This window comes from Oncorhynchus gorbuscha, linkage group LG20 (assembly GCF_021184085.1).
Source record: "Oncorhynchus gorbuscha isolate QuinsamMale2020 ecotype Even-year linkage group LG20, OgorEven_v1.0, whole genome shotgun sequence".
In the NCBI taxonomy this organism is placed as follows: Eukaryota; Metazoa; Chordata; class Actinopteri; order Salmoniformes; family Salmonidae; genus Oncorhynchus; species Oncorhynchus gorbuscha.
Window position 1 is genome coordinate 1,524,539 of NC_060192.1, and position 23,378 is coordinate 1,547,916.

At 48.8% G+C, this 23,378-nt stretch overlaps 1 protein-coding gene across 3 annotated transcripts in view; it reads right to left on the bottom strand.

The window, feature by feature from the left end:
- Nucleotides 1–23,378, bottom strand: part of LOC124007338 (NMDA receptor synaptonuclear signaling and neuronal migration factor-like) — a 64,457-nt gene that overhangs the window by 24,211 nt on the left and 16,868 nt on the right. For 2 of the 3 annotated variants that reach the window (XM_046317827.1, XM_046317825.1), the window contains exons 2-5: nt 17,986–18,041; nt 14,320–15,120; nt 13,995–14,061; nt 13,433–13,438 (exon numbers count right to left, since the gene is read on the bottom strand). In XM_046317827.1, the coding sequence (XP_046173783.1) occupies nt 13,433–13,438; nt 13,995–14,061; nt 14,320–15,120; nt 17,986–18,041 (930 nt within the window). The remainder of the gene's footprint in view (nt 1–13,432; nt 13,439–13,994; nt 14,062–14,319; nt 15,121–17,985; nt 18,042–23,378) is intronic. The other variant, XM_046317826.1, reaches the window with a different exon arrangement.

Sequence of the window (23,378 nt, forward strand, 5' to 3'; positions counted from 1 at the left end):
TATCTGTCACCTGCTGCTACTGCATACCCTCTAGTATCTGTCACCTGCTGCTACTGCATACCCTCTAGTATCTGTCAGCTGCTGCTACTGCATACCCTCTAGTATCTGTCAGCTGCTGCTACTGCATACCCTCTAGTATCTGTCAGCTGCTGCTACTGCATACCCTCTAGTATCTGTCAGCTGCTGCTGCTGCATACCCTCTAGTATCTGTCAGCTGCTGCTACTGCATACCCTCTAGTATCTGTCAGCTGCTGCTACTGTATACCCTCTAGTATCTGTCAGCTGCTGCTACTGCATACCCTCTAGTATCTGTCAGCTGCTGCTACTGCATACCCTCTAGTATCTGTCAGCTGCTGCTACTGCATACCCTCTAGTATCTGTCACCTGCTGCTACTGCATACCCTCTAGTATCTGTCAGCTGCTGCTGCTGCTGCTGCATACCCTCTAGTATCTGTCAGCTGCTGCTGCTGCTGCTGCATACCCTCTAGTATCTGTCACCTGCTGCTACTGCATACCCTCTAGTATCTGTCAGCTGCTGCTACTGCATACCCTCTAGTATCTGTCAGCTGCTGCTACTGCATACCCTCTAGTATCTGTCACCTGCTGCTGCTGCATACCCTCTAGTATCTGTCACCTGCTGCTATCTGTCATACCTGCTGCTAGTATCTGTCATCTGCTGCTACTGCATACCCTCTAGTATCTGTCACTGCTGCTACTGTATACCCTCTAGTATCTGTCAGCTGCTACTACTGCATACCCTCTAGTATCTGTCAGCTGCTGCTACTGCATACCCTCTAGTATCTGTCAGCTGCTGCTGCTACTGCATACCCTCTAGTATCTGTCAGCTGCTGCTACTGCTGCATACCCTCTAGTATCTGTCAGCTGCTGCTACTGCATACCCTCTAGTATCTGTCAGCTGCTGCTGCTGCTGCATACCCTCTAGTATCTGTCAGCTGCTGCTGCTACTGCATACCCTCTAGTATCTGTCAGCTGCTGCTACTGCATACCCTCTAGTATCTGTCAGCTGCTGCTACTGCATACCCTCTAGTATCTGTCAGCTGCTGCTACTGCATACCCTCTAGTATCTGTCAGCTGCTGCTACTGCATACCCTCTAGTATCTGTCAGCTGCTGCTACTGCATACCCTCTAGTATCTGTCAGCTGCTGCTACTGCATACCCTCTAGTATCTGTCAGCTGCTGCTACTGTATACCCTCTAGTATCTGTCAGCTGCTGCTACTGCATACCCTCTAGTATCTGTCACCTGCTGCTGCTGCTGCTGCATACCCTCTAGTATCTGTCAGCTGCTGCTACTGCATACCCTCTAGTATCTGTCAGCTGCTGCTACTGCATACCCTCTAGTATCTGTCACCTGCTGCTACTGCATACCCTCTAGTATCTGTCAGCTGCTGCTACTGCATACCCTCTAGTATCTGTCAGCTGCTGCTACTGCATACCCTCTAGTATCTGTCAGCTGCTGCTACTGCATACCCTCTAGTATCTGTCAGCTGCTGCTACTGTATACCCTCTAGTATCTGTCAGCTGCTGCTACTGCATACCCTCTAGTATCTGTCAGCTGCTGCTACTGTATACCCTCTAGTATCTGTCAGCTGCTGCTACTGCATACCCTCTAGTATCTGTCAGCTGCTGCTACTGCATACCCTCTAGTATCTGTCAGCTGCTGCTACTGCATACCCTCTAGTATCTGTCAGCTGCTGCTACTGTATACCCTCTAGTATCTGTCAGCTGCTGCTGCTGCTACTACATACCCTCTAGTATCTGTCAGCTGCTGCTACCCTCTAGTATCTGTCACCTGCTGTCAGCTGCTACTGCATACCCTCTAGTATCTGTCAGCTGCTGCTACTGCATACCCTCTAGTATCTGTCAGCTGCTGCTGCTGCATACCCTCTAGTATCTGTCAGCTGCTGCTACTGCATACCCTCTAGTATCTGTCAGCTGCTGCTACTGCATACCCTCTAGTATCTGTCAGCTGCTGCTACTGCATACCCTCTAGTATCTGTCAGCTGCTGCTACTGCATACCCTCTAGTATCTGTCAGCTGCTGCTACTGCATACCCTCTAGTATCTGTCAGCTGCTGCTACTGTATACCCTCTAGTATCTGTCACCTGCTGTCAGCTGCTGCTACTGCATACCCTCTAGTATCTGTCAGCTGCTGCTACTGCATACCCTCTAGTATCTGTCACCTGCTGTCAGCTGCTGCTACTGCATACCCTCTAGTATCTGTCAGCTGCTGCTACTGCATACCCTCTAGTATCTGTCAGCTGCTGCTACTGCATACCCTCTAGTATCTGTCAGCTGCTGCTACTGCATACCCTCTAGTATCTGTCAGCTGCTGCTACTGTATACCCTCTAGTATCTGTCAGCTGCTGCTACTGCATACCCTCTAGTATCTGTCACCTGCTGCTACTGCATACCCTCTAGTATCTGTCAGCTGCTGCTACTGCATACCCTCTAGTATCTGTCAGCTGCTGCTACTGCATACCCTCTAGTCATGCTGTCAGCTGCTGCTACTGCATACCCTCTAGTATCTGTCACCTGCTGCTACTGCATACCCTCTAGTATCTGTCAGCTGCTGCTACTGCATTACCCTCTAGTATCTGTCAGCTGCTGCTACTGCATACCCTCTAGTATCTGTCAGCTGCTGCTACTGCATACCCTCTAGTATCTGTCAGCTGCTGCTACTGCATACCCTCTAGTATCTGTCAGCTGCTGCTACTGCATACCCTCTAGTATCTGTCAGCTGCTGCTACTGCATACCCTCTAGTATCTGTCACCTGCTGCTGCTACTGCATACCCTCTAGTATCTGTCAGCTGCTGCTACTGCATACCCTCTAGTATCTGTCAGCTGCTGCTACTGTATACCCTCTAGTATCTGTCAGCTGCTGCTACTGCATACCCTCTAGTATCTGTCAGCTGCTGCTACTGTATACCCTCTAGTATCTGTCAGCTGCTGCTACTGCATACCCTCTAGTATCTGTCAGCTGCTGCTACTACATACCCTCTAGTATCTGTCAGCTGCTGCTACTGTATACCCTCTAGTATCTGTCACCTGCTGTCAGCTGCTGCTACTGCATACCCTCTAGTATCTGTCAGCTGCTGCTACTGTATACCCTCTAGTATCTGTCACCTGCTGTCAGCTGCTGCTACTGTATACCCTCTAGTATCTGTCAGCTGCTGCTACTGCATACCCTCTAGTATCTGTCAGCTGCTGCTACTGCATACCCTCTAGTATCTGTCAGCTGCTGCTACTGCATACCCTCTAGTATCTGTCAGCTGCTGCTACTGCATACCCTCTAGTATCTGTCAGCTGCTGCTACTGCATACCCTCTAGTATCTGTCAGCTGCTGCTACTGCATACCCTCTAGTATCTGTCACCTGCTGTCAGCTGCTGCTACTGTATACCCTCTAGTATCTGTCAGCTGCTGCTACTGCATACCCTCTAGTATCTGTCAGCTGCTGCTACTGCATACCCTCTAGTATCTGTCACCTGCTGCTGCTACTGCATACCCTCTAGTATCTGTCAGCTGCTGCTACTGCATACCCTCTAGTATCTGTCAGCTGCTGCTACTGCATACCCTCTAGTATCTGTCAGCTGCTGCTACTGCATACCCTCTAGTATCTGTCAGCTGCTGCTGCTGCTACTGCATACCCTCTAGTATCTGTCAGCTGCTGCTACTGCATACCCTCTAGTCTGTCATGCTGTCAGCTGCTGCTACTGCATACCCTCTAGTATCTGTCAGCTGCTGCTACTGCATACCCTCTAGTATCTGTCACCTGCTGCTACTGCATACCCTCTAGTATCTGTCACCTGCTGTCACCTGCTGCTACTGCATACCCTCTAGTATCTGTCAGCTGCTGCTACTGTATATTCAACACCATTACCCTCTAGTATCTGTCAGCTGCTGCTACTGTATATTCAACACCATTACTCTCTAGTATCTGTCAGCTGCTGCTACTGTATATTCAACACCACTACCCTCTAGTATATGTCAGCTGCTGCTACTGTATATTCAACACCACTACCCTCTAGTATCTGTCAGCTGCTGCTACTGCATACCCTCTAGTATCTGTCAGCTGCTGCTACTGCATACCCTCTAGTATCTGTCAGCTGCTGCTACTGTATACCCTCTAGTATCTGTCAGCTGCTGCTACTGCATACCCTCTAGTATCTGTCAGCTGCTGCTACTGCATACCCTCTAGTATCTGTCAGCTGCTGCTACTGTATATTCAACACCATTACTCTCTAGTATCTGTCAGCTGCTGCTACTGTATATTCAACACCACTACCCTCTAGTATATGTCAGCTGCTGCTACTGTATATTCAACACCACTACCCTCTAGTATCTGTCAGCTGCTGCTACTGCATACCCTCTAGTATCTGTCAGCTGCTGCTACTGCATACCCTCTAGTATCTGTCAGCTGCTGCTACTGTATACCCTCTAGTATCTGTCAGCTGCTGCTACTGCATACCCTCTAGTATCTGTCAGCTGCTGCTACTGCATACCCTCTAGTATCTGTCAGCTGCTGCTACTGTATATTCAACACCACTGCCCTTTTCCAGATGCTTCTGATCAGACGTAGACATGTTTCAACCTGTTTCCTTTAGTAGCCTAGATCCAAAAACAGACAATACAGAGACGCCTTCTTCATTGATAAAAGTGTCCCGACTTTAAGGGACATTTCACGAATGGTTCGCTTGTCGTTCCCTATTAATTCCATTCTGTATAATTGCTATTTTCGAAGAGATAAACACCTGATCTCTCTGGCCAACCCCCCCCCTCATACAATATGTCACATCTCTCCAACACGCCATGCGATAGCTCTCCGCGGCTACAACATGTCTGTTGGTGAAAGGGTCAAAAATAGCCACCGCGTGTGGGTGGATGCATGCGAGACATGAGGAGGCCGGAGTGAGAGAGAGAAAGGGAGAAAGAAGCGAGGGAGAAAGAACGAGTCCTTGTTTTACCCCCCCAGGAACATTGTTCACCAACAATGAATGATAATCCAATCGTCACCTCATTTCACTCACAGAGTCAAACAAAACTCAGTCGGCTTTATATTGTGATTAAAACACCCTTTAACCCTAAAGCAGAGCAGGCCTCGTCACTATCTTCACGTGTTGGATGGCGGGAGTGTGAGCTGATAGAATGAAATGGAACAAAGTCCAGCTATCCTCTTTTCCCCGCATGCCTACAGACTAGAGACACGCAGCAGGTCCCCCTAATGAGTGGATGAAAGAGAAGGAGAGACCCCACTCTACACACTCAGACATCTATCTATCTATCTATCTATCTATCTATCTATCTATCTATCTATCTATCTATCTATCTATCTATCTATCTATCTATCTGTCTGTCTGTCTGTCTGTCTGTCTGTCTGTCTGTCTGTCTGTCTGTCTGTCTGTCTGTCTGTCTGTCTGTCTGTCTGTCTGTCTGTCTGTCTGTCTGTCTGTCTGTCTGTCTGTCTGTCTGTCTGTCTGTCTGTCTGTCTGTCTGTCTGTCTGTCTCACGCATTAAGGGCAGCTCTGGCGGTATGTCCCCTTTTTCTCCCCCCTCTCTCCCTCTGTGTACGCTGCTCCAATGCACCTCTCGTCCTCTCTTTCTCCCTACCTCACTATCCCTCTGCCTCCCTACCTCCTCCAGCTCTGTCTACCTCTCCTTCTCTCCCTCTCTCTTTATACCTCTCTATGTCCAGACAGAGGGGAGGGGAGGGTGGTCTGTTGCTCCTCCATTAACCAGTTGAGGCTTCAGTGCCACAGTAAACTTCTACTGCAGCAGCCTGGCATTGTGGGAAAACATCTGTCCATTCGTCTGCCCAGCTGAATCTGCCTAACCTGACGTAGCAGGCGTAAAATGCCTGAGTGGAGTTCCCACATCCGGTTTCAGAGGAAAAGGAATTAGTTGTATCCCAGGAAATGGGATGCATCCAGGTGTTGGCCTCTCCGCTAAGCCTCTGCCAGTAATGGGTTCACTCCCAAAGTCAGCTGCCCAGGAGTTAGCTTTAGCCTCGTTAGCATCACTAACTATCTAACTAGGCCCCATATGCAGTTGCTGATGGGTTTTTTAGCCTTGTTACTGCTGAGGTAGCCAGGGTAATGGTAGCCAGGGTAATGGGTTCACTACCAATGTCACCTGACGTGTCTCTAGGAGTTAGCTTTAGCATAGCAACGTATGCCTCATATACACTCAGTGGCCAGTTTATTGGGTACACCCATCCAGTACCGGGGTCAGACCCCCCTTTGCCTCCAGAACAGCCTGAATTCTTCACGGCAAGGAACCATTGCCTAATTGGTATCAGGGGACCTAACGTGTGCCAGGACAAAATTCCCCACACAATAACACCACCACCACCAGTCTGTACCGTTGACACCAGGCAGGATGGGGCCCTGGCTCTACCATCAGCATGATGCAACACAAACCGGGATTCGTAGGACCAGGCAATGTTTTTTCACTCTTCAATTGTCCAGTGTTCTGCCCACTGGAGCAGCTTCTTGTTGTTGTTTTTAGCTGATAGGGGTGGAACCTGATGTGGTCGTCTGCAGGACTGACGAGTTGTACATTACAAAATGTCGTTCTGCTCACCACTGTTGTACTGCGGCGTTATGTGTCTGTTTGTGACCTGCCTGTTAGCTTGCACCGTTCTTGCCATTTTCCTTGGAAACTCTCATCAAACAGCTGTTTTCTCCCACAGGAGATGCTGCTGCTGACTGGATGTTTTTTTGGTTTGTCGCACCGCTAAACAATGGACTCTATCGTGCATGAAAAGCCCAGGAGGGCAGTCGTTTCTGAGATACTGGAACCGGAGTGTCTGACGCCGACGATCACACCGCGCTCAAAGTTGCTGAGGTCACTCGTTTTGCCCATTCCCACGTTCAATCGACCAGTAACTGAATGCCTCAATGCCTGCTTTATATAGCAAGCCACGGCCACGCGACTAATTGTCTGTCGCAGAAAAGAAAATTGTGAACAGATTAAACCTAATAAACTGGTCACCATTTTAGCGCTGCACTAGCTAGGCTCCTTACCATTTTTACAACCTTACATATGGCTGACTTACCACACGGAATCCCATTTCCACTGCAGCAGTGGATAGTGCAGATGTATGGCATTGTGTTGCACACACCATCTACCTCTGTGGCACAGCGCAACACTCTCCGAGTGGGCTTTTCTCTCTCACTTGGTAGTTAAGTCATTTCAATCTGCTTGTGCCCCTATGTTTACCCCCCAGGAGTCTATATCTACCCTATGGATAATGGATGGGGGAGTCGGAGAGGACAGGAGCACAGCAGCACACACTGACCAGCCAGGAACACTGTCGGTACCTCTGAATGACTTCAGCCGAATTCAGCTCCCTCTCTCTCCTCTTTCTCTGCACAAATCCCCGGAAAGCCCTGCTGGGACGTGGCACAGAATGACAAGATGCTAGGGGGAATGCTGGCTTATCACGAGGAGAGTGAGAGAGCGCTGGCGGAGGGGGGAGGTTATTGCTAGGGAAGGGTTTAGCTATAGTACGGGGTTTAGTCAGCTCTGGGGGGGGTATAGCTGTAATGGCTAGATTTGCATCATCGGGATTTGGGATGCTGTCTCTTTGTTTGAGTTAGTTAAGAAGGTTAGCGTTGGAAGTTAGGGCCAGCTGGGGTTTAGCTGGAGAGTTGACCATGTGGGTTAGCCAGAGGTGAGGGAGAGAGAACAGTACTGCAGTAGGACCGGTCTACAGTTTACAGCCGGTCTGGGTTATTAGCTGTTATTAGTTATTAGATTACCCAGTGGTGTAATGTACTTAATAAGTAAAAACACTTAGGTACCTTTAATTGACTTTAATCTTTATAGTTTTGAACAGGGCTCCGGGCAGCCGAGCGGAAATGGAGGAAAACTCACCTCCCTGCGGACATGGCATCCTTTCACTCCCTCCTCTCTACATTTTCCTCCTCTGTCTCTGCTGCTAAAGCCACTTTCTACCACTCTAAATTCCAAGCATCTGCCTCTAACCCTAGGAAGCTCTTTGCCACCTTCTCCTCCCTCCTGAATCCTCCCCCCCTCCTCCCTCTCTGCAGATGACTTCGTCAACCATTTTGAAAAGAAGGTCGACGACATCCGATCCTCGTTTGCTAAATCAAACGACACCGCTGGTTCTGCTCACACTGCCCTACCCTGTGCTCTGACCTCTTTCTCCCCTCTCTCTCCAGATGAAATCTCGCGTCTTGTGACGGCCGGCTGCCCAACAACCTGCCCGCTTGAGCCTATCCCCCCCTCTCTTCTCCAGACCATTTCCGGAGTCCTTCTCCCTTACCTCACCTCGCTCATCAACTCATCCCTGACCGCTGGCTACGTCCCTTCCGTCTTCAAGAGAGCGAGAGTTGCACCCCTTCTGAAAAAAACCTACACTCGATCCCTCCGATGTCAACAACTACAGACCAGTATCCCTTCTTTCTTTTCTCTCCAAAACTCTTGAACGTGCCGTCCTTGGCCAGCTCTCCCGCTATCTCTCTGAATGACCTTCTTGATCCAAATCAGTCAGGTTTCAAGACTAGTCATTCAACTGAGACTGCTCTTCTCTGTATCACGGAGGCGCTCCGCACTGCTAAAGCTAACTCTCTCTCCTCTGCTCTCATCCTTCTAGACCTATCGGCTGCCTTCGATACTGTGAACCATCAGATCCTCCTCTCCACCCTCTCCGAGTTGGGCATCTCCGGCGCGGCCCACGCTTGGATTGCGTCCTACCTGACAGGTCGCTCCTACCAGGTGGCGTGGCGAGAATCTGTCTCCTCACCACGCACTCTCACCACTGGTGTCCCCCAGGGCTCTGTTCTAGGCCCTCTCCTATTCTCGCTATATACCAAGTCACTTGGCTCTGTCATAACCTCACATGGTCTCTCCTATCATTGCTATGCAGACGACACAATTAATCTTCTCCTTTCCCCCTTCTGATGACCAGGTGGCGAATCGCATCTCTGCATGTCTGGCAGACATATCAGTGTGGATGACTGATCACCACCTCAAGCTGAACCTCGGCAAGACGGAGCTGCTCTTCCTCCCGGGGAAGGACTGCCCGTTCCATGATCTCGCCATCACGGTTGACAACTCCATTGTGTCCTCCTCCCAGAGCGCTAAGAACCTTGGCGTGATCCTGGACAACACCCTGTCGTTCTCAACTAACATCAAGGCGGTGGCCCGTTCCTGTAGGTTCATGCTCTACAACATCCGCAGAGTACGACCCTGCCTCACACAGGAAGCGGCGCAGGTCCTAATCCAGGCACTTGTCATCTCCCGTCTGGATTACTGCAACTCGCTGTTGGCTGGGCTCCCTGCCTGTGCCATTAAACCCCTACAACTCATCCAGAACGCCGCAGCCCGTCTGGTGTTCAACCTTCCCAAGTTCTCTCACGTCACCCCGCTCCTCCGCTCTCTCCACTGGCTTCCAGTTGAAGCTCGCATCCGCTACAAGACCATGGTGCTTGCCTACGGAGCTGTGAGGGGAACGGCACCTCAGTACCTCCAGGCTCTGATCAGGCCCTACACCCAAACAAGGGCACTGCGTTCATCCACCTCTGGCCTGCTCGCCTCCCTACCACTGAGGAAGTACAGTTCCCGCTCAGCCCAGTCAAAACTGTTCGCTGCTCTGGCCCCCCCAATGGTGGAACAAACTCCCTCACGACACCAGGACAGCGGAGTCAATCACCACCTTCCGGAGACACCTGAAACCCCACCTCTTTAAGGAATACCTAGGATAGGATAAGTAATCCTTCTCACCCCCCCCCCCCTTTAAGATTTAGATGCACTATTGTAAAGTGACTGTTCCACTGGATGTCATAAGGTGAATGCACCAATTTGTAAGTCGCTCTGGATAAGAGCGTCTGCTAAATGACTTAAATGTAAATGTAAATGTACTTTTACTCCACTACATTCCTAAAGAAAATGTGAACTTTTTACTCCCATACATTTCGAATGCTCAGGCAGGACAGCACTATGGTCCAATACCCGTACCTATCAATATAACGCTTGGTCATCCCTTCTGCCTCTGATCCCTTCTGACTCATTAAACACAAATACAGCGTTTGTAAGTGATGTCTGATTGCAGGAGCCCCTGTCTGTCCAAAAAGAAAAAAGGAACAAGAAAATGGTGCAGTTTGCTTAATATAAGGAATTTGATGCATATAATTTACTTTTACTTTTTGTTACTTTACTCAAGTATGACGGAGTACTTTTCCCAGGGCAACTCCACCACTTTCAACCACATTTTCATTATCTCCAGCATAATACCGCTATCTACATACATGTATGTGAAAACGGCGCATTTGGACAAAATCTAAAGTTGAAGAGTTTTGATGATTTTCAAACACTATGAGCTCTGCGGTGATGTGGGGAGTATACCCTCCCTCTGGCTACAAACCCATTGCAAGATTTGTAAATCACAAATGTAAAACTTTTAATCCTATCCTGTGTCATGAGTTTGCCCTCTTTGGGTACAGCAAGCCCCATCCCCCTGTCTCCTACACCCAGGCTGCTGTGGTCAGAGAGAGGTCGTAAATTCCTGGAGGAGATTATCTCCTCATGGCCACAGTATAGAGAGAGAGTAGAGTTTTCATAGAAGAGAACAAAGGAATTTCTTCCACCTCACAGAACTTGAGGTCCGAACAACATTTATGTTCCTTAGAAGGTATAAAAGATCGATGAAGAATCCAGCTACGAACTGGTCCGTTTGGTACAATTTTGTGAAATTCATGGGAGACAATACGGCGACATTATCATAACACTGTTTATATAATAGCCGCAGTAATGAGGCTTACATCTAATTATTGTATCAAATGAATGAGTGAGGATGGAACTGTTTGTGAAATTGTGTAATGTGATTTTGGACTGTTTAATGAAGGAAACTCCAATTCCCTAAGTCCTTGGCACGCCCCCAGGGGTACAGACAGGACCGGGCGTCATGAGGCAGCCCTTTTCCATGTTCCGAATAAAACCACCACCTTGAGAATTTCTCAACAGACCGTGTTGCTCTCAATTACGAGAGGACAAAGGTTTGAGACCAGACCCACGTGGTTAAACTCTTAGACTATCGATACCGACAGAATAAGAACAAGTCTTTGATATTAATTACTCGTCTGCAGCTAGGAATTCGGTATCGTTGAACGCGAAGAGCGACAACCACCCGAAACATCTATTCTCTAACGACATGAATGAATGTCACTCTGAACTATCCTTTCTAACCACGACAGAGAGGGCGGACAAACTCTCCAACAGAAACAAACTTTTCAACAGAGACTCCGAAGACACACTGAGCGTAAATATATATATTGATTGCAATTGTTCCCGAATGAGTGAGCGTTCATGTGCAAAAGATTAGCATTTCAATTGTTATAATGATCAACTGTGTGTTGTCTTATCTCAGTTGACCCCCACTTCCCCACCAAGCCGCGATGCCGGTTTAGCCCACTAGGGAAACTCTGTTATCATTTCCTTGTAACTATCTACTGTTTGTTTATGCGTTTCTGTGAATTACTTAGTTAGTAAATAAATTATTTTAAGACAATTGATGGATGACTCATAGTGAATACTGGGTTCGTGCAGGTAACCAACAATTTACAACGTTTGGAATGAGACTAACGTGAGGTAAAGAAGAATTCATTAATCAGAAGACTATTAGGAAAATTATAACTTTGTAATCTGAATATTTTCCTTGGTGCCCCGACTTCCTAGTTAATTACAGTTACACGATTAATCAGTTTAATCGCACCCTGTCCCACAGCTCAACGCACCCTGTCCCACAGCTCAACGCACCCTGTCCCACAGCTCAACGCACCCTGTCCCACAGCTCAACGCACCCTGTCCCACAGCTCAACGCACCCTGTCCCACAGCTCAACGTACCCTGTCCCACAGCTCAACTTACCCTGTCCCACAGCTCAACTTACCCTGTCCCACAGCTCAACCTACCCTGTCCCACAGCTAAACTTACCCTGTGCCACAGCTCAACCTACCCTGTCCCACAGCTCAACGTACCCTGTCCCACAGCTCAACGTACCCTGTCCCACAGCTCAACTTACCCTGTCCCACAGCTCAACTTACCCTGTCCCACAGCTCAACCTACCCTATCCAACAGCTCAACTTACCCTGTCCAACAGCTCAACTTACCCTGTCCCACAGCTCAACCTACCCTGTCTAACAGCTCAACTTACCCCATACCCAGGGTAAGATGTGCTAAGAGACAACTTACCCCATACCCAGGGTAAGATGTGCTAAGAGACAACTTACCCCATACCCAGGGTAAGATGTGCTAAGAGACAACTTACCCCATACCCAGGGTAAGATGTGCTAAGAGACAACTTACCCCATACCCAGGGTAAGATGTGCTAAGAGACAACTTACCCCATACCCAGGGTAAGATGTGCTAAGAGACAACTTACCCCATACCCAGGGTAAGATGTGCTAAGAGACAACTTACCCCATACCCAGGGTAAGATGTGCTAAGAGACAACTTACCCCATACCCAGGGTAAGATGTGCTAAGAGACAACTTACCCCATACCCAGGGTAAGATGGGCTAAGAGACAACTTACCCCATACCCAGGGTAAGATGGGCTAAGAGACAAGCTATGTTTGAATAATATAATACTATATTTATATATTATGTTTGAATAATATAATACTATATTTATATATTATGTTTGAATAATATAATACTATATTTATATATTATGTTTGAATAATATAATACTATATTTATATATTATGTTTGAATAATATAATACTATATTTATATATTATGTTTGAATAATATAATACTATATTTATATATTATGTTTGAATAATATAATACTATATTTATATATTATGTTTGAATAATATAATACTATATTTATATATTATGTTTGAATAATATAATACTATATTTATATATTATGTTTGAATAATATAATACTATATTTATATATTATGTTTGAATAATATAATACTATATTTATATATTATGTTTGAATAATATAATACTATATTTATATATTATGTTTGAATAATATAATACTATATTTATATATTATGTTTGAATAATATAATACTATATTTATATATTATGTTTGAATAATATAATACTATATTTATATATTATGTTTGAATAATATAATACTATATTTATATATTATGTTTGAATAATATAATACTATATTTATATATTATGTTTGAATAATATAATACTATATTTATATATTATGTTTGAATAATATAATACTATATTTCCCTTGACGGAGTGATGCTGAATGTAAAAAATGGCTCTTCCTCCCCGCAGTTTCCTCTGTAACTTCAAACACTCACCCCAAGGAAGGGTTAAGGGTCAGTGGGTTAAGGGTCATGGAGTTAGGGGACACAGGGTTAAGGAGCTGGGGAGGAAGGCTAGATTCAACAGGTCGAAGATACTCACGATATCCTGCAGCGGGTCAGAGAAAGGAGTGCATGAAAAAGAAAGAAAATGAACGATATCAACATCCTTTAGGTCATGGGCCATTACAACACGTGTGTATTAAAGAAGAGAGGTCAGTGAGGTCAGAGAGGGGGAGGGGGAGGAGATAGGGAGAGAGACAGCGGGGGGGGGGGTAGAAAGGGGTAAAGCATGAGTGTAGAAAGCAGGACCACTGGAGGAGCATCTGTGTGTTGAGCACGTTCAGCCCACAGACCCTGACACCCCTTTAATGGCTTTATGGGGTCACAACGTCACGCAGCACAGGCCTGACTGTGAATAACAATCATATAGGCCAGCTGTGTGCATGTGTCTATGAGAGAGAGACAGACTGTGTGTGTGTGTGTGTGTGTGTGTGTGTGTGTGTGTGTGTGTGTGTGTGTGTGTGTGTGTGTGTGTGTGTGTGTGTGTGTGTGTGTGTGTGTGTGTGTGTGTGTGTGTGTGTGTGTGTGTGTGTGTGTGTGTGTGTGTGTGTGTGTGTGTGTGTGTGTGTGTGTGTGTGTGTGTATTAGGACTGGGTACTCACGCCTGCATGGTGGTAGTAGCAGTCTGAAAGCTAAACATATTGTCTTTTGGGTACCAGTTGTTGTCCTCTGTGGAGAGATATAACGAATGGAAGTTACAGTAGCAGCCAGCCACATAGAGTTTGTATGTTTGTAAAGCAACAATAGGAAACCTTAAAGGACACAGTCCACTCCACAGAGGGAGAGAGGGAGACACACAGGGAGAGACAGCAGAGGAGAGACGAAGAGTCAGAAATACAGACCACGTCACAATCCAAATAACATCGACCCCCCCCACAACCCCACTTTGATTTCAGCGCCTCTCCCTCTCTGTCTCCCCCGTCTCACCTCTCTCCAGCCCAGTCATCCGGTCCACACTGCACATCCTCTCTAGGCGCCTGTGTTGCTTGCCTGCCTCGCGGGAGCTCTCTAGATCCAGGGAGCCCTGGCTACGGGACGGGGCCCCACTAGAGTCCAAGACCACATTGAGGCTGCAGTCCTCCCGTGAGTCCCCCTTGCCCCCCTCGCCCCAGCTGCGAATGTTTTGCGCGCTGACAGAGCTCGACAGAGGCTGCTGGGATAGGTGGTGGTGGCTGCCATGGTGACCATGGTGGGAGGCTCCCCCACCGGTAACATTCAGAGTGTGATGGTTGCTGCCACTGCCGCCGGCCACGGGGTTGCCGTGACGATGGCTCCCGTCATCGCGGTGGGTGTTGCTGCGGTGACCGTGACGGAGGTGGTGCTGGGTGGGTGAGGAGGAGGAGGTGGAGGAGGGGGAGGTGGAGGGCTGGACCAGGGGCGACGCCCCCTTCAGCAGCTCCAGCTCCAGGCTCTCCTTGCTGCCCCGGTTGCTACCCAGCATACCGTGCTCTCCGGTGATGGTGTAGACGCGGGCGGGCTGCAGGGCGCACTCCACACACTTTTGCTGGTCCTCCTCGGCCGAGAAGCTGCGCTCCAGAGACAGGCGGGTCTTGGTGGTGGTGATGGAGACGGGCGGAGGCTGGAGGTGACCCAGCGGATGCTTCACCAGGCTGGACTCAGGGGAGGCCGGAGAGCCCCTGTGGGGGTATGGATAGTTGTTGTTGTGGTGACGGACACCGCCAGGGGAGACAGAGTCTGGGCCCACAAACGTGTCAGACAGGAGATGGGCTGCAGGTTAAAGAAGATGGAGAGAGAGAAATAGAAACAGACAGCAGAAGACGAGAGAGAATAGACGTGTCAGACATGAGATGGGCTGCAGGTTAAAGAAGAAGGAGAGAGAGAAATAGAAACAGACAGCAGAAGACGAGAGAGAATAGACGTGTCAGACAGGAGATGGGCTGCAGGTTAAAGAAGAAGGAGAGAGAGAGAGAGAAACAGACAGCAGAAGACGAGAGAGAGAAACAGACAGCAGAAGGAGAGAGAGAAACAGACAGCAGAAGGAGAGAGAGAAACAGACAGCAGAAGGAGAGAGAGAAACAGACAGCAGAAGGAGAGAGAGAAACAGACAGCAGAAGACGAGAGAGAAACAGACAGCAGAAGGAGAGAGAGAAACAGACAGCAGAAGGAGAGAGAGAGAAACAGACAGCAGAAGGAGAGAGAGAAACAGACAGCAGAAGACGAGAGAGAGAAACAGACAACAGAAGGAGAGAGAGAGAAACAGACAGCAGAAGACGAGAGAGAAACAGACAGCAGAAGGAGAGAGAGAAACAGACAGCAGAAGGAGAGAGAGAGAGAAACAGACAGCAGAAGACGAGAGAGAAACAGACAGCAGAAGGAGAGAGAGAAACAGACAGCAGAAGACGAGAGAGAGAAACAGACAGCAGAAGGAGAGAGAGAAACAGACAGCAGAAGGAGAGAGAGAAACAGACAGCAGAAGGAGAGAGAGAAACAGACAGCAGAAGGAGAGAGAGAAACAGACAGCAGAAGACGAGAGAGAAACAGACAGCAGAAGACAAGAGAGAGAAACAGACAGCAGAAGGAGAGAGAGAAACAGACAGCAGAAGGAGAGAGAGAAACAGACAGCAGAAGGAGAGAGAGAAACAGACAGCAGAAGGAGAGAGAGAAACAGACAGCAGAAGGAGAGAGAGAGAAACAGACAGCAGAAGGAGAGAGAGAGAAACAGACAGCAGAAGACGAGAGAGAGAAACAGACAGCAGAAGGAGAGAGAGAGAAACAGACAGCAGAAGGAGAGAGAGAAACAGACAGCAGAAGGAGAGAGAGAGAAACAGACAGCAGAAGGAGAGAGAGAAACAGACAGCAGAAGACGAGAGAGAGAAACAGACAGCAGAAGGAGAGAGAGAAACAGACAGCAGAAGACGAGAGAGAAACAGACAGCAGAAGACGAGAGAGAGAAACAGACAGCAGAAGGAGAGAGAGAAACAGACAGCAGAAGGAGAGAGAGAAACAGACAGCAGAAGGAGAGAGAGAAACAGACAGCAGAAGGAGAGAGAGAAACAGACAGCAGAAGGAGAGAGAGAAACAGACAGCAGAAGGAGAGAGAGAAACAGACAGCAGAAGACGAGAGAGAGAAACAGACAGCAGAAGGAGAGAGAGAAACAGACAGCAGAAGGAGAGAGAGAGAAACAGACAGCAGAAGACGAGAGAGAAACAGACAGCAGAAGGAGAGAGAGAAACAGACAACAGAAGGAGAGAGAGAAACAGACAGCAGAAGGAGAGAGAGAAACAGACAACAGAAGACGAGAGAGAAACAGACAACAGAAGGAGAGAGAGAAACAGACAACAGAAGACGAGAGAGAAACAGACAACAGAAGGAGAGAGAGAAACAGACAGCAGAAGACGAGAGAGAGAAACAGACAGCAGAAGGAGAGAGAGAAACAGACAGCAGAAGGAGAGAGAGAAACAGACAGCAGAAGGAGAGAGAGAAACAGACAGCAGAAGGAGAGAGAGAAACAGACAGCAGAAGGAGAGAGAGAAACAGACAGCAGAAGACGAGAGAGAGAAACAGACAGCAGAAGGAGAGAGAGAAACAGACAGCAGAAGGAGAGAGAGAAACAGACAGCAGAAGGAGAGAGAGAAACAGACAACAGAAGGAGAGAGAGAAACAGACAGCAGAAGGAGAGAGAGAAACAGACAGCAGAAGGAGAGAGAGAAACAGACAGCAGAAGGAGAGAGAGAAACAGACAGCAGAAGACGAGAGAGAAACAGACAGCAGAAGGAGAGAGAGAAACAGACAGCAGAAGGAGAGAGAGAAACAGACAGCAGAAGGAGAGAGAGAAACAGACAGCAGAAGGAGAGAGAGAAACAGACAGCAGAAGGAGAGAGAGAAACAGACAGCAGAAGGAGAGAGAGAGAAACAGACAGCAGAAGGAGAGAGAGAAACAGACAACAGAAGGAGAGAGAGAGAAACAGACAGCAGAAGGAGAGAGAGAAACAGACAGCAGAAGGAGAGAGAGAAACAGACAGCAGAAGGAGAGAGAGAAACAGACAGCAGAAGGAGAGAGAGAAACAGACAGCAGAAGACGAGAGAGAAACAGACAGCAGAAGACGAGAGAGAGAAACAGACAGCAGAAGGAGAGAGAGAAACAGACAGCAGAAGGAGAGAGAGAAACAGACAGCAGAAGGAGAGAGAGAAACAGACAGCAGAAGGAGAGAGAGAAACAGACAGCAGAAGGAGAGAGAGAAACAGACAACAGAAGACGAGAGAGAGAAACAGACAGCAGAAGGAGAGAGAGAAACAGACAGCAGAAGGAGAGAGAGAAACAGACAGCAGAAGGAGAGAGAGAGAAACAGACAGCAGAAGGAGAGAGAGAGAAACAGACAGCAGAAGGAGAGAGAGAGAGAAACAGACAGCAGAAGGAGAGAGAGAAACAGACAGCAGAAGACGAGAGAGAGAAACAGACAGCAGAAGACGAGAGAGAGAAACAGACAGCAGAAGACGAGAGAGAATAGCAGAACATGATCATCCATTTGTCATCAGTGGTTCACATATACATTAGGTCAACGGCATGCGGAAGGAGGATGAAATATTACAACAGAAAGATGGAGGGAGAAGAAGAGGAGAGAGACTCTGACCTGAACTGTTTCGGTTCTCAGGGTGTGTGTGGGACAGGTACTCTCCAAACGCTGCTCTGTAGAGACACGCACATGACACACACTGACTGTTAACACGAGTGACAGCAAGAGGGACTGAGAAAAAGAGAAAAGGAGAGAAAGAACAAAAGTAAAGTAGGGAGAAAGAGGAGGAAATGTTAACTTCATTGCCAGCTTTGTAGGTTTGTGCCAGACACAGATTAAGATGTAGCTGTTTTATCTCTCAACTCCAGGCAGGCTCAGAGAGAGAGAGAGAGAGAGAGAGAGAGAGAGAGAGAGAGAGAGAGAGAGAGAGAGAGCCAAGGAGAGAGAGAGAGCCAAGGAGAGAGAGAGAGCGAGTGTCATGCAGGTGAAGGAGGACCCAAACGCGACTTAACAGAAACAGAGTTTATTAATGTTCAAAACCGAATAACTGAAATCCTCTAGATTAGTAGAGGGGAAAACAACTGGAGAAGCGGCCACAGACTGCAGGTCGCTTCGGGTAGGCGCAGGCCGTAGTCAACTGAGACACCTGCTCACACGCAGCGTCTGAAGAAGGCACAAAACACGACAGGACAGGGTGATACACAATCACGGCAAAAAACACGACAGGACAGGGCGAAACGCAATCACAGCATGGAATACAAAACAAGGAACCGACGGAACAGGAACGGATCACAAAGGAATAAATAGGGAGTCTAATCAGGGGAAAGGATCGGGAACAGGTGTGGAAAGACTAAATGATGATTAGGGGAATAGGAACAGCTGGGAGCAGGAACGGAACGACAGAGAGAAGAGAGAGCGAGAGAGTGAGAGAGGGAGGGGGAGAGAGAAGGATAGAACCAAACAAGACCAGCAGAGGGAAACGAATAGCATGGGGAGCACAGGGACAAGACATGACAATGAATGACAAACATGACAGTACCCCCACTCACCGAGCGCCTCCTGGCGCACTCGAGGAGGAATCCTGGCGGCAACGGAGGAAATCATCGATGAGCGAACGGTCCAGCACGTCCCGAGACGGAACCCAACTCCTCTCCTCAGGACCGTAACCCTCCCAATCCACTAGGTATTGGTGACCCCGTCCCCGAGAACGCATGTCCATAATCTTATGTACCTTGTAAATAGGTGCGCTCTCGACAAGGACGGGAGGGGGGAGGGAAGACGAACGGGGGTGCGAAGAAAGGGCTTAACACAGGAGACATGGAAGACAGGATGGACGCGACGAAGATGTCGCGGAAGAAGCAGTCGCACAGCGACAGGATTGACGACCTGGGAGACACGGAACGGACCAATGAACCGCGGAGTCAACTTACGAGAAGCTGTCGTAAGAGGAAGGTTGCGAGTGGAAAGCCACACTCTCTGGCCGCAACAATACCTTGGACTCTTAATCCTGCGTTTATTGGCGGCTCTCACCGTCTGTGCCCTGTAACGGCAAAGTGCAGACCTCACCCTCCTCCAGGTGCGCTCACAACGTTGGACAAACGCTTGAGCGGAGGGAACGCTGGACTCGGCAAGCTGGGATGAGAACAGAGGAGGCTGGTAACCCAGACTACTCTGAAACGGAGATAACCCGGTAGCAGACGAAGGAAGCGAATTGTGAGCGTATTCTGCCCAGGGGCTGTTCTGCCCAAGACGCAGGGTTCCTGAAAGAAAGGCTGCGTAGTATGCGACCAATCGTCTGATTGGCCCTCTCTGCTTGACCGTTAGACTGGGGATGAAACCCGGAAGAGAGACTGACGGACGCACCAATCAAACGACAGAACTCCCTCCAAAACTGTGACGTGAATTGCGGACCTCTGTCTGAAACGGCGTCTAACGGGAGGCCATGAATTCTGAATACATTCTCAATAATGATTTGTGCCGTCTCCTTAGCGGAAGGAAGTTTAGCGAGGGAATGAAATGTGCCGCCTTAGAGAACCTATCGACAACCGTCAGAATCACAGTCTTCCCCGCAGACAAAGGCAGACCGGTAATGAAGTCTAAGGCAATGTGAGACCATGGTCGAGAAGGAATGGGGAGCGGTCTGAGACGACCGGCAGGAGGAGAGTTACCCGACTTAGTCTGCGCGCAGTCCGAACAGGCAGCCACGAAACGGCGCGTGTCACGCTCCTGAGTCGGCCACCAAAAGCGCTGGCGAATAGACGCAAGAGTGCCTCGAACACCGGGATGACCCGCTAACTTGGCAGAGTGAGCCCACTGAAGAACAGCCAGACGAGTGGAAACAGGGACGAAAAGGAGGTTACTAGGACAAGCGCGCGGCGACGCAGTGTGCGTGAGTGCTTGCTTAACCTGTCTTTCAATTCCCCAGACTGTTAACCCGACAACACGCCCATAAGGAAGAATCCCCTCGGGATCAGTAGAAGCCACAGAAGAACTAAACAGACGGGATAAGGCATCAGGCTTGGTGTTCTTGCTACCCGGACGGTAAGAAATCACAAACTCGAAACGAGCGAAAAACAACGCCCAACGAGCTTGACGGGCATTAAGTCGTTTGGCAGAACGGATGTACTCAAGGTTCTTATGGTCTGTCCAAACGACAAAAGGAACGGTCGCCCCCTCCAACCACTGTCGCCATTCGCCTAGGGCTAAGCGGATGGCGAGCAGTTCACGGTTACCCACATCATAGTTGCGCTCAGATGGCGACAGGCGATGAGAAAAATAAGCGCAAGGATGAACCTTATCGTCAGACTGGGAGCGCTGGGATAGAATGGCTCCCACGCCTACCTCTGAAGCGTCAACCTCGACAATGAATTGTCTAGTGACGTCAGGAGTAACGAGGATAGGAGCGGACGTAAAACGTTCTTTTAGAAGATCAAAAGCTCCCTGGGCGGAACCGGACCACTTAAAACACGTCTTGACAGAAGTAAGAGCTGTGAGAGGGGCAGCAACTTGACCGAAATTACGAATGAAACGCCGATAGAAATTAGCGAAACCTAAGAAGCGCTGCAACTCGACACGTGACCTTGGAACGGGCCAATCACTGACAGCTTGGACCTTAGCGGAATCCATCTGAATGCCTTCAGCGGAAATAACGGAACCGAGAAAAGTAACGGAGGAGACATGAAAAGAGCACTTCTCAGCCTTTACGTAGAGACAATTCTCTAAAAGGCGCTGTAGAACACGTCGAACGTGCTGAACATGAATCTCGAGTGACGGAGAAAAAATCAGGATATCGTCAAGATAGACAAAAACAAAAATGTTCAGCATGTCTCTCAGAACATCATTAACTAATGCCTGAAAAACAGCTGGCGCATTGGCGAGACCGAACGGCAGAACCCGGTACTCAAAATGCCCTAACGGAGTATTAAACGCCGTTTTCCACTCGTCCCCCTCTCTGATGCGCACGAGATGGTAAGCGTTACGAAGGTCCAACTTAGTAAAGCACCTGGCTCCCTGCAGAATCTCGAAGGCTGATGACATAAGGGGAAGCGGATAACGATTCTTAACCGTTATGTCATTCAGCCCTCGATAATCCACGCAGGGGCGCAGAGTACCGTCCTTCTTCTTAACAAAAAGAACCCCGCCCCGGCCGGAGAGGAAGAAGGCACTATGGTACCGGCGTCAAGAGACACAGACAAATAATCCTCGAGAGCCTTACGTTCGGGAGCCGACAGAGAGTATAGTCTACCTCGAGGAGGAGTGGTCCCCGGAAGGAGATCAATACTACAATCATACGACCGGTGAGGAGGAAGGGAGTTGGCTCGGGACCGACTGAAGACCGTGCGCAGATCATGATATTCCTCCGGCACTCCTGTCAAATCGCCAGGTTCCTCCTGAGAAGTAGGGACAGAAGAAATGGGAGGGATGGCAGACATTAAACACTTCACATGACAAGAAACGTTCCAGGATAGGATAGAATTACTAGACCAATTAATAGAAGGATTATGACATACAAGCCAGGGGTGACCCAAAACAACAGGTGTAAACGGTGAACGGAAAATCAAAAAGACATAGTCTCACTGTGGTTACCAGATACTGTGAGAGTTAAAGGTAGTGTCTCAAATTTGATACTGGGAAGATGACTACCATCTAAGGCAAACATGGGCGTAGGCCTGTCTAACGGTCTGAAAGGAATGTTATGTTTCCGAGCCCATGCTTCGTCCATGAAACAACCCTCAGCCCCAGAGTCAATCAAAGCACTGCATGTAGCACCCGAACCGGTCCAGCGTAGATGGACCGACATAGTAGTACAAGATCTAGATGAAGGGACCTGAGTAGTAGCGCTCACCAGTAGCCCTCCGCTTACTGATGGGCTCTGGCCTCTTACTGGACATGAAATAACAAAATGTCCAGCAACTCCGCAATAGAGGCACAGGCGGTTGGTGATCCTCTGTTCCCTCTCCTTATTCGAGATGCGAATCCCTCCCAGCTGCATGGGCTCAGTCTCAAAGCCAGAGGGAGATGGTTGCGATGCGGAGCAGGGAAACACCGTTGATGCGAGCTCTCTTCCACGAGCCCGGTGACGAAGATCTACCCGTCGTTCTATGCGGATGGCGAGAGCAATCAAGGAGTCCACATCTGAAGGAACCTCCCGGGAGAGAATCTCATCCTTAACCACTGCGTGGAGTCCCTCCAGAAAACGAGCGAGCAGCGCCGGCTCGTTCCACTCACTAGAGGCAGCAAGAGTGCGAAACTCAATGGAATAATCCGTTATGGACCGTTCACCTTGGCATAAGGAAGCCAGGGCCCTAGAAGCCTCCTCACCAAAAACTGAACGGTCAAAAACCCGAATCATCTCCTCTTTAAAGTTCTGGAATCTGTTAGAGCAATCAGCCCTTGCCTCCCAGATAGCTGTGCCCCATTCTCGAGCCCGGCCAGTAAGGAGTGAAATGACGAAAGCAACCCGAGCTCTCTCTCTAGAGTATGTGTGGGGTTGGAGAGAGAACACAATCTCACACTGCGTGAGAAAGGAGCGGCACTCAGTGGGCTGCCCGGAGTAGCAAGGTGGGTTATTAACCCTGGGTTCAGGAGGCTCGGCAGGCCAGGGAGTAACAGGTGGCACGAGACGTAGACTCTGGAACTGTCCAGAGAGGTCGGAAACCTGAGCGGCCAGGTTCTCCACGGCATGGCGAGCAGCAGACAATTCCTGCTCGTGTCTGCCGAGCATGGCTCCTTGGATCTCGACGGCAGTGTAACGAGCGTCTGAAGTCGCTGGGTCCATTCTTTGGTCGGTTCCTTCTGTCATGCAGGTGAAGGAGGACCCAAACGCGACTTAACAGAAACAGAGTTTATTAATGTTCAAAACCGAATAACTGAAATCCTCTAGATTAGTAGAGGGAAAACAACTGGAGAAGCGGCCACAGACTGCAGGTCGCTTCGGGTAGGCGCAGGCCGTAGTCAACTGAGACACCTGCTCACACGCAGCGTCTGAAGAAGGCACAAAACACGACAGG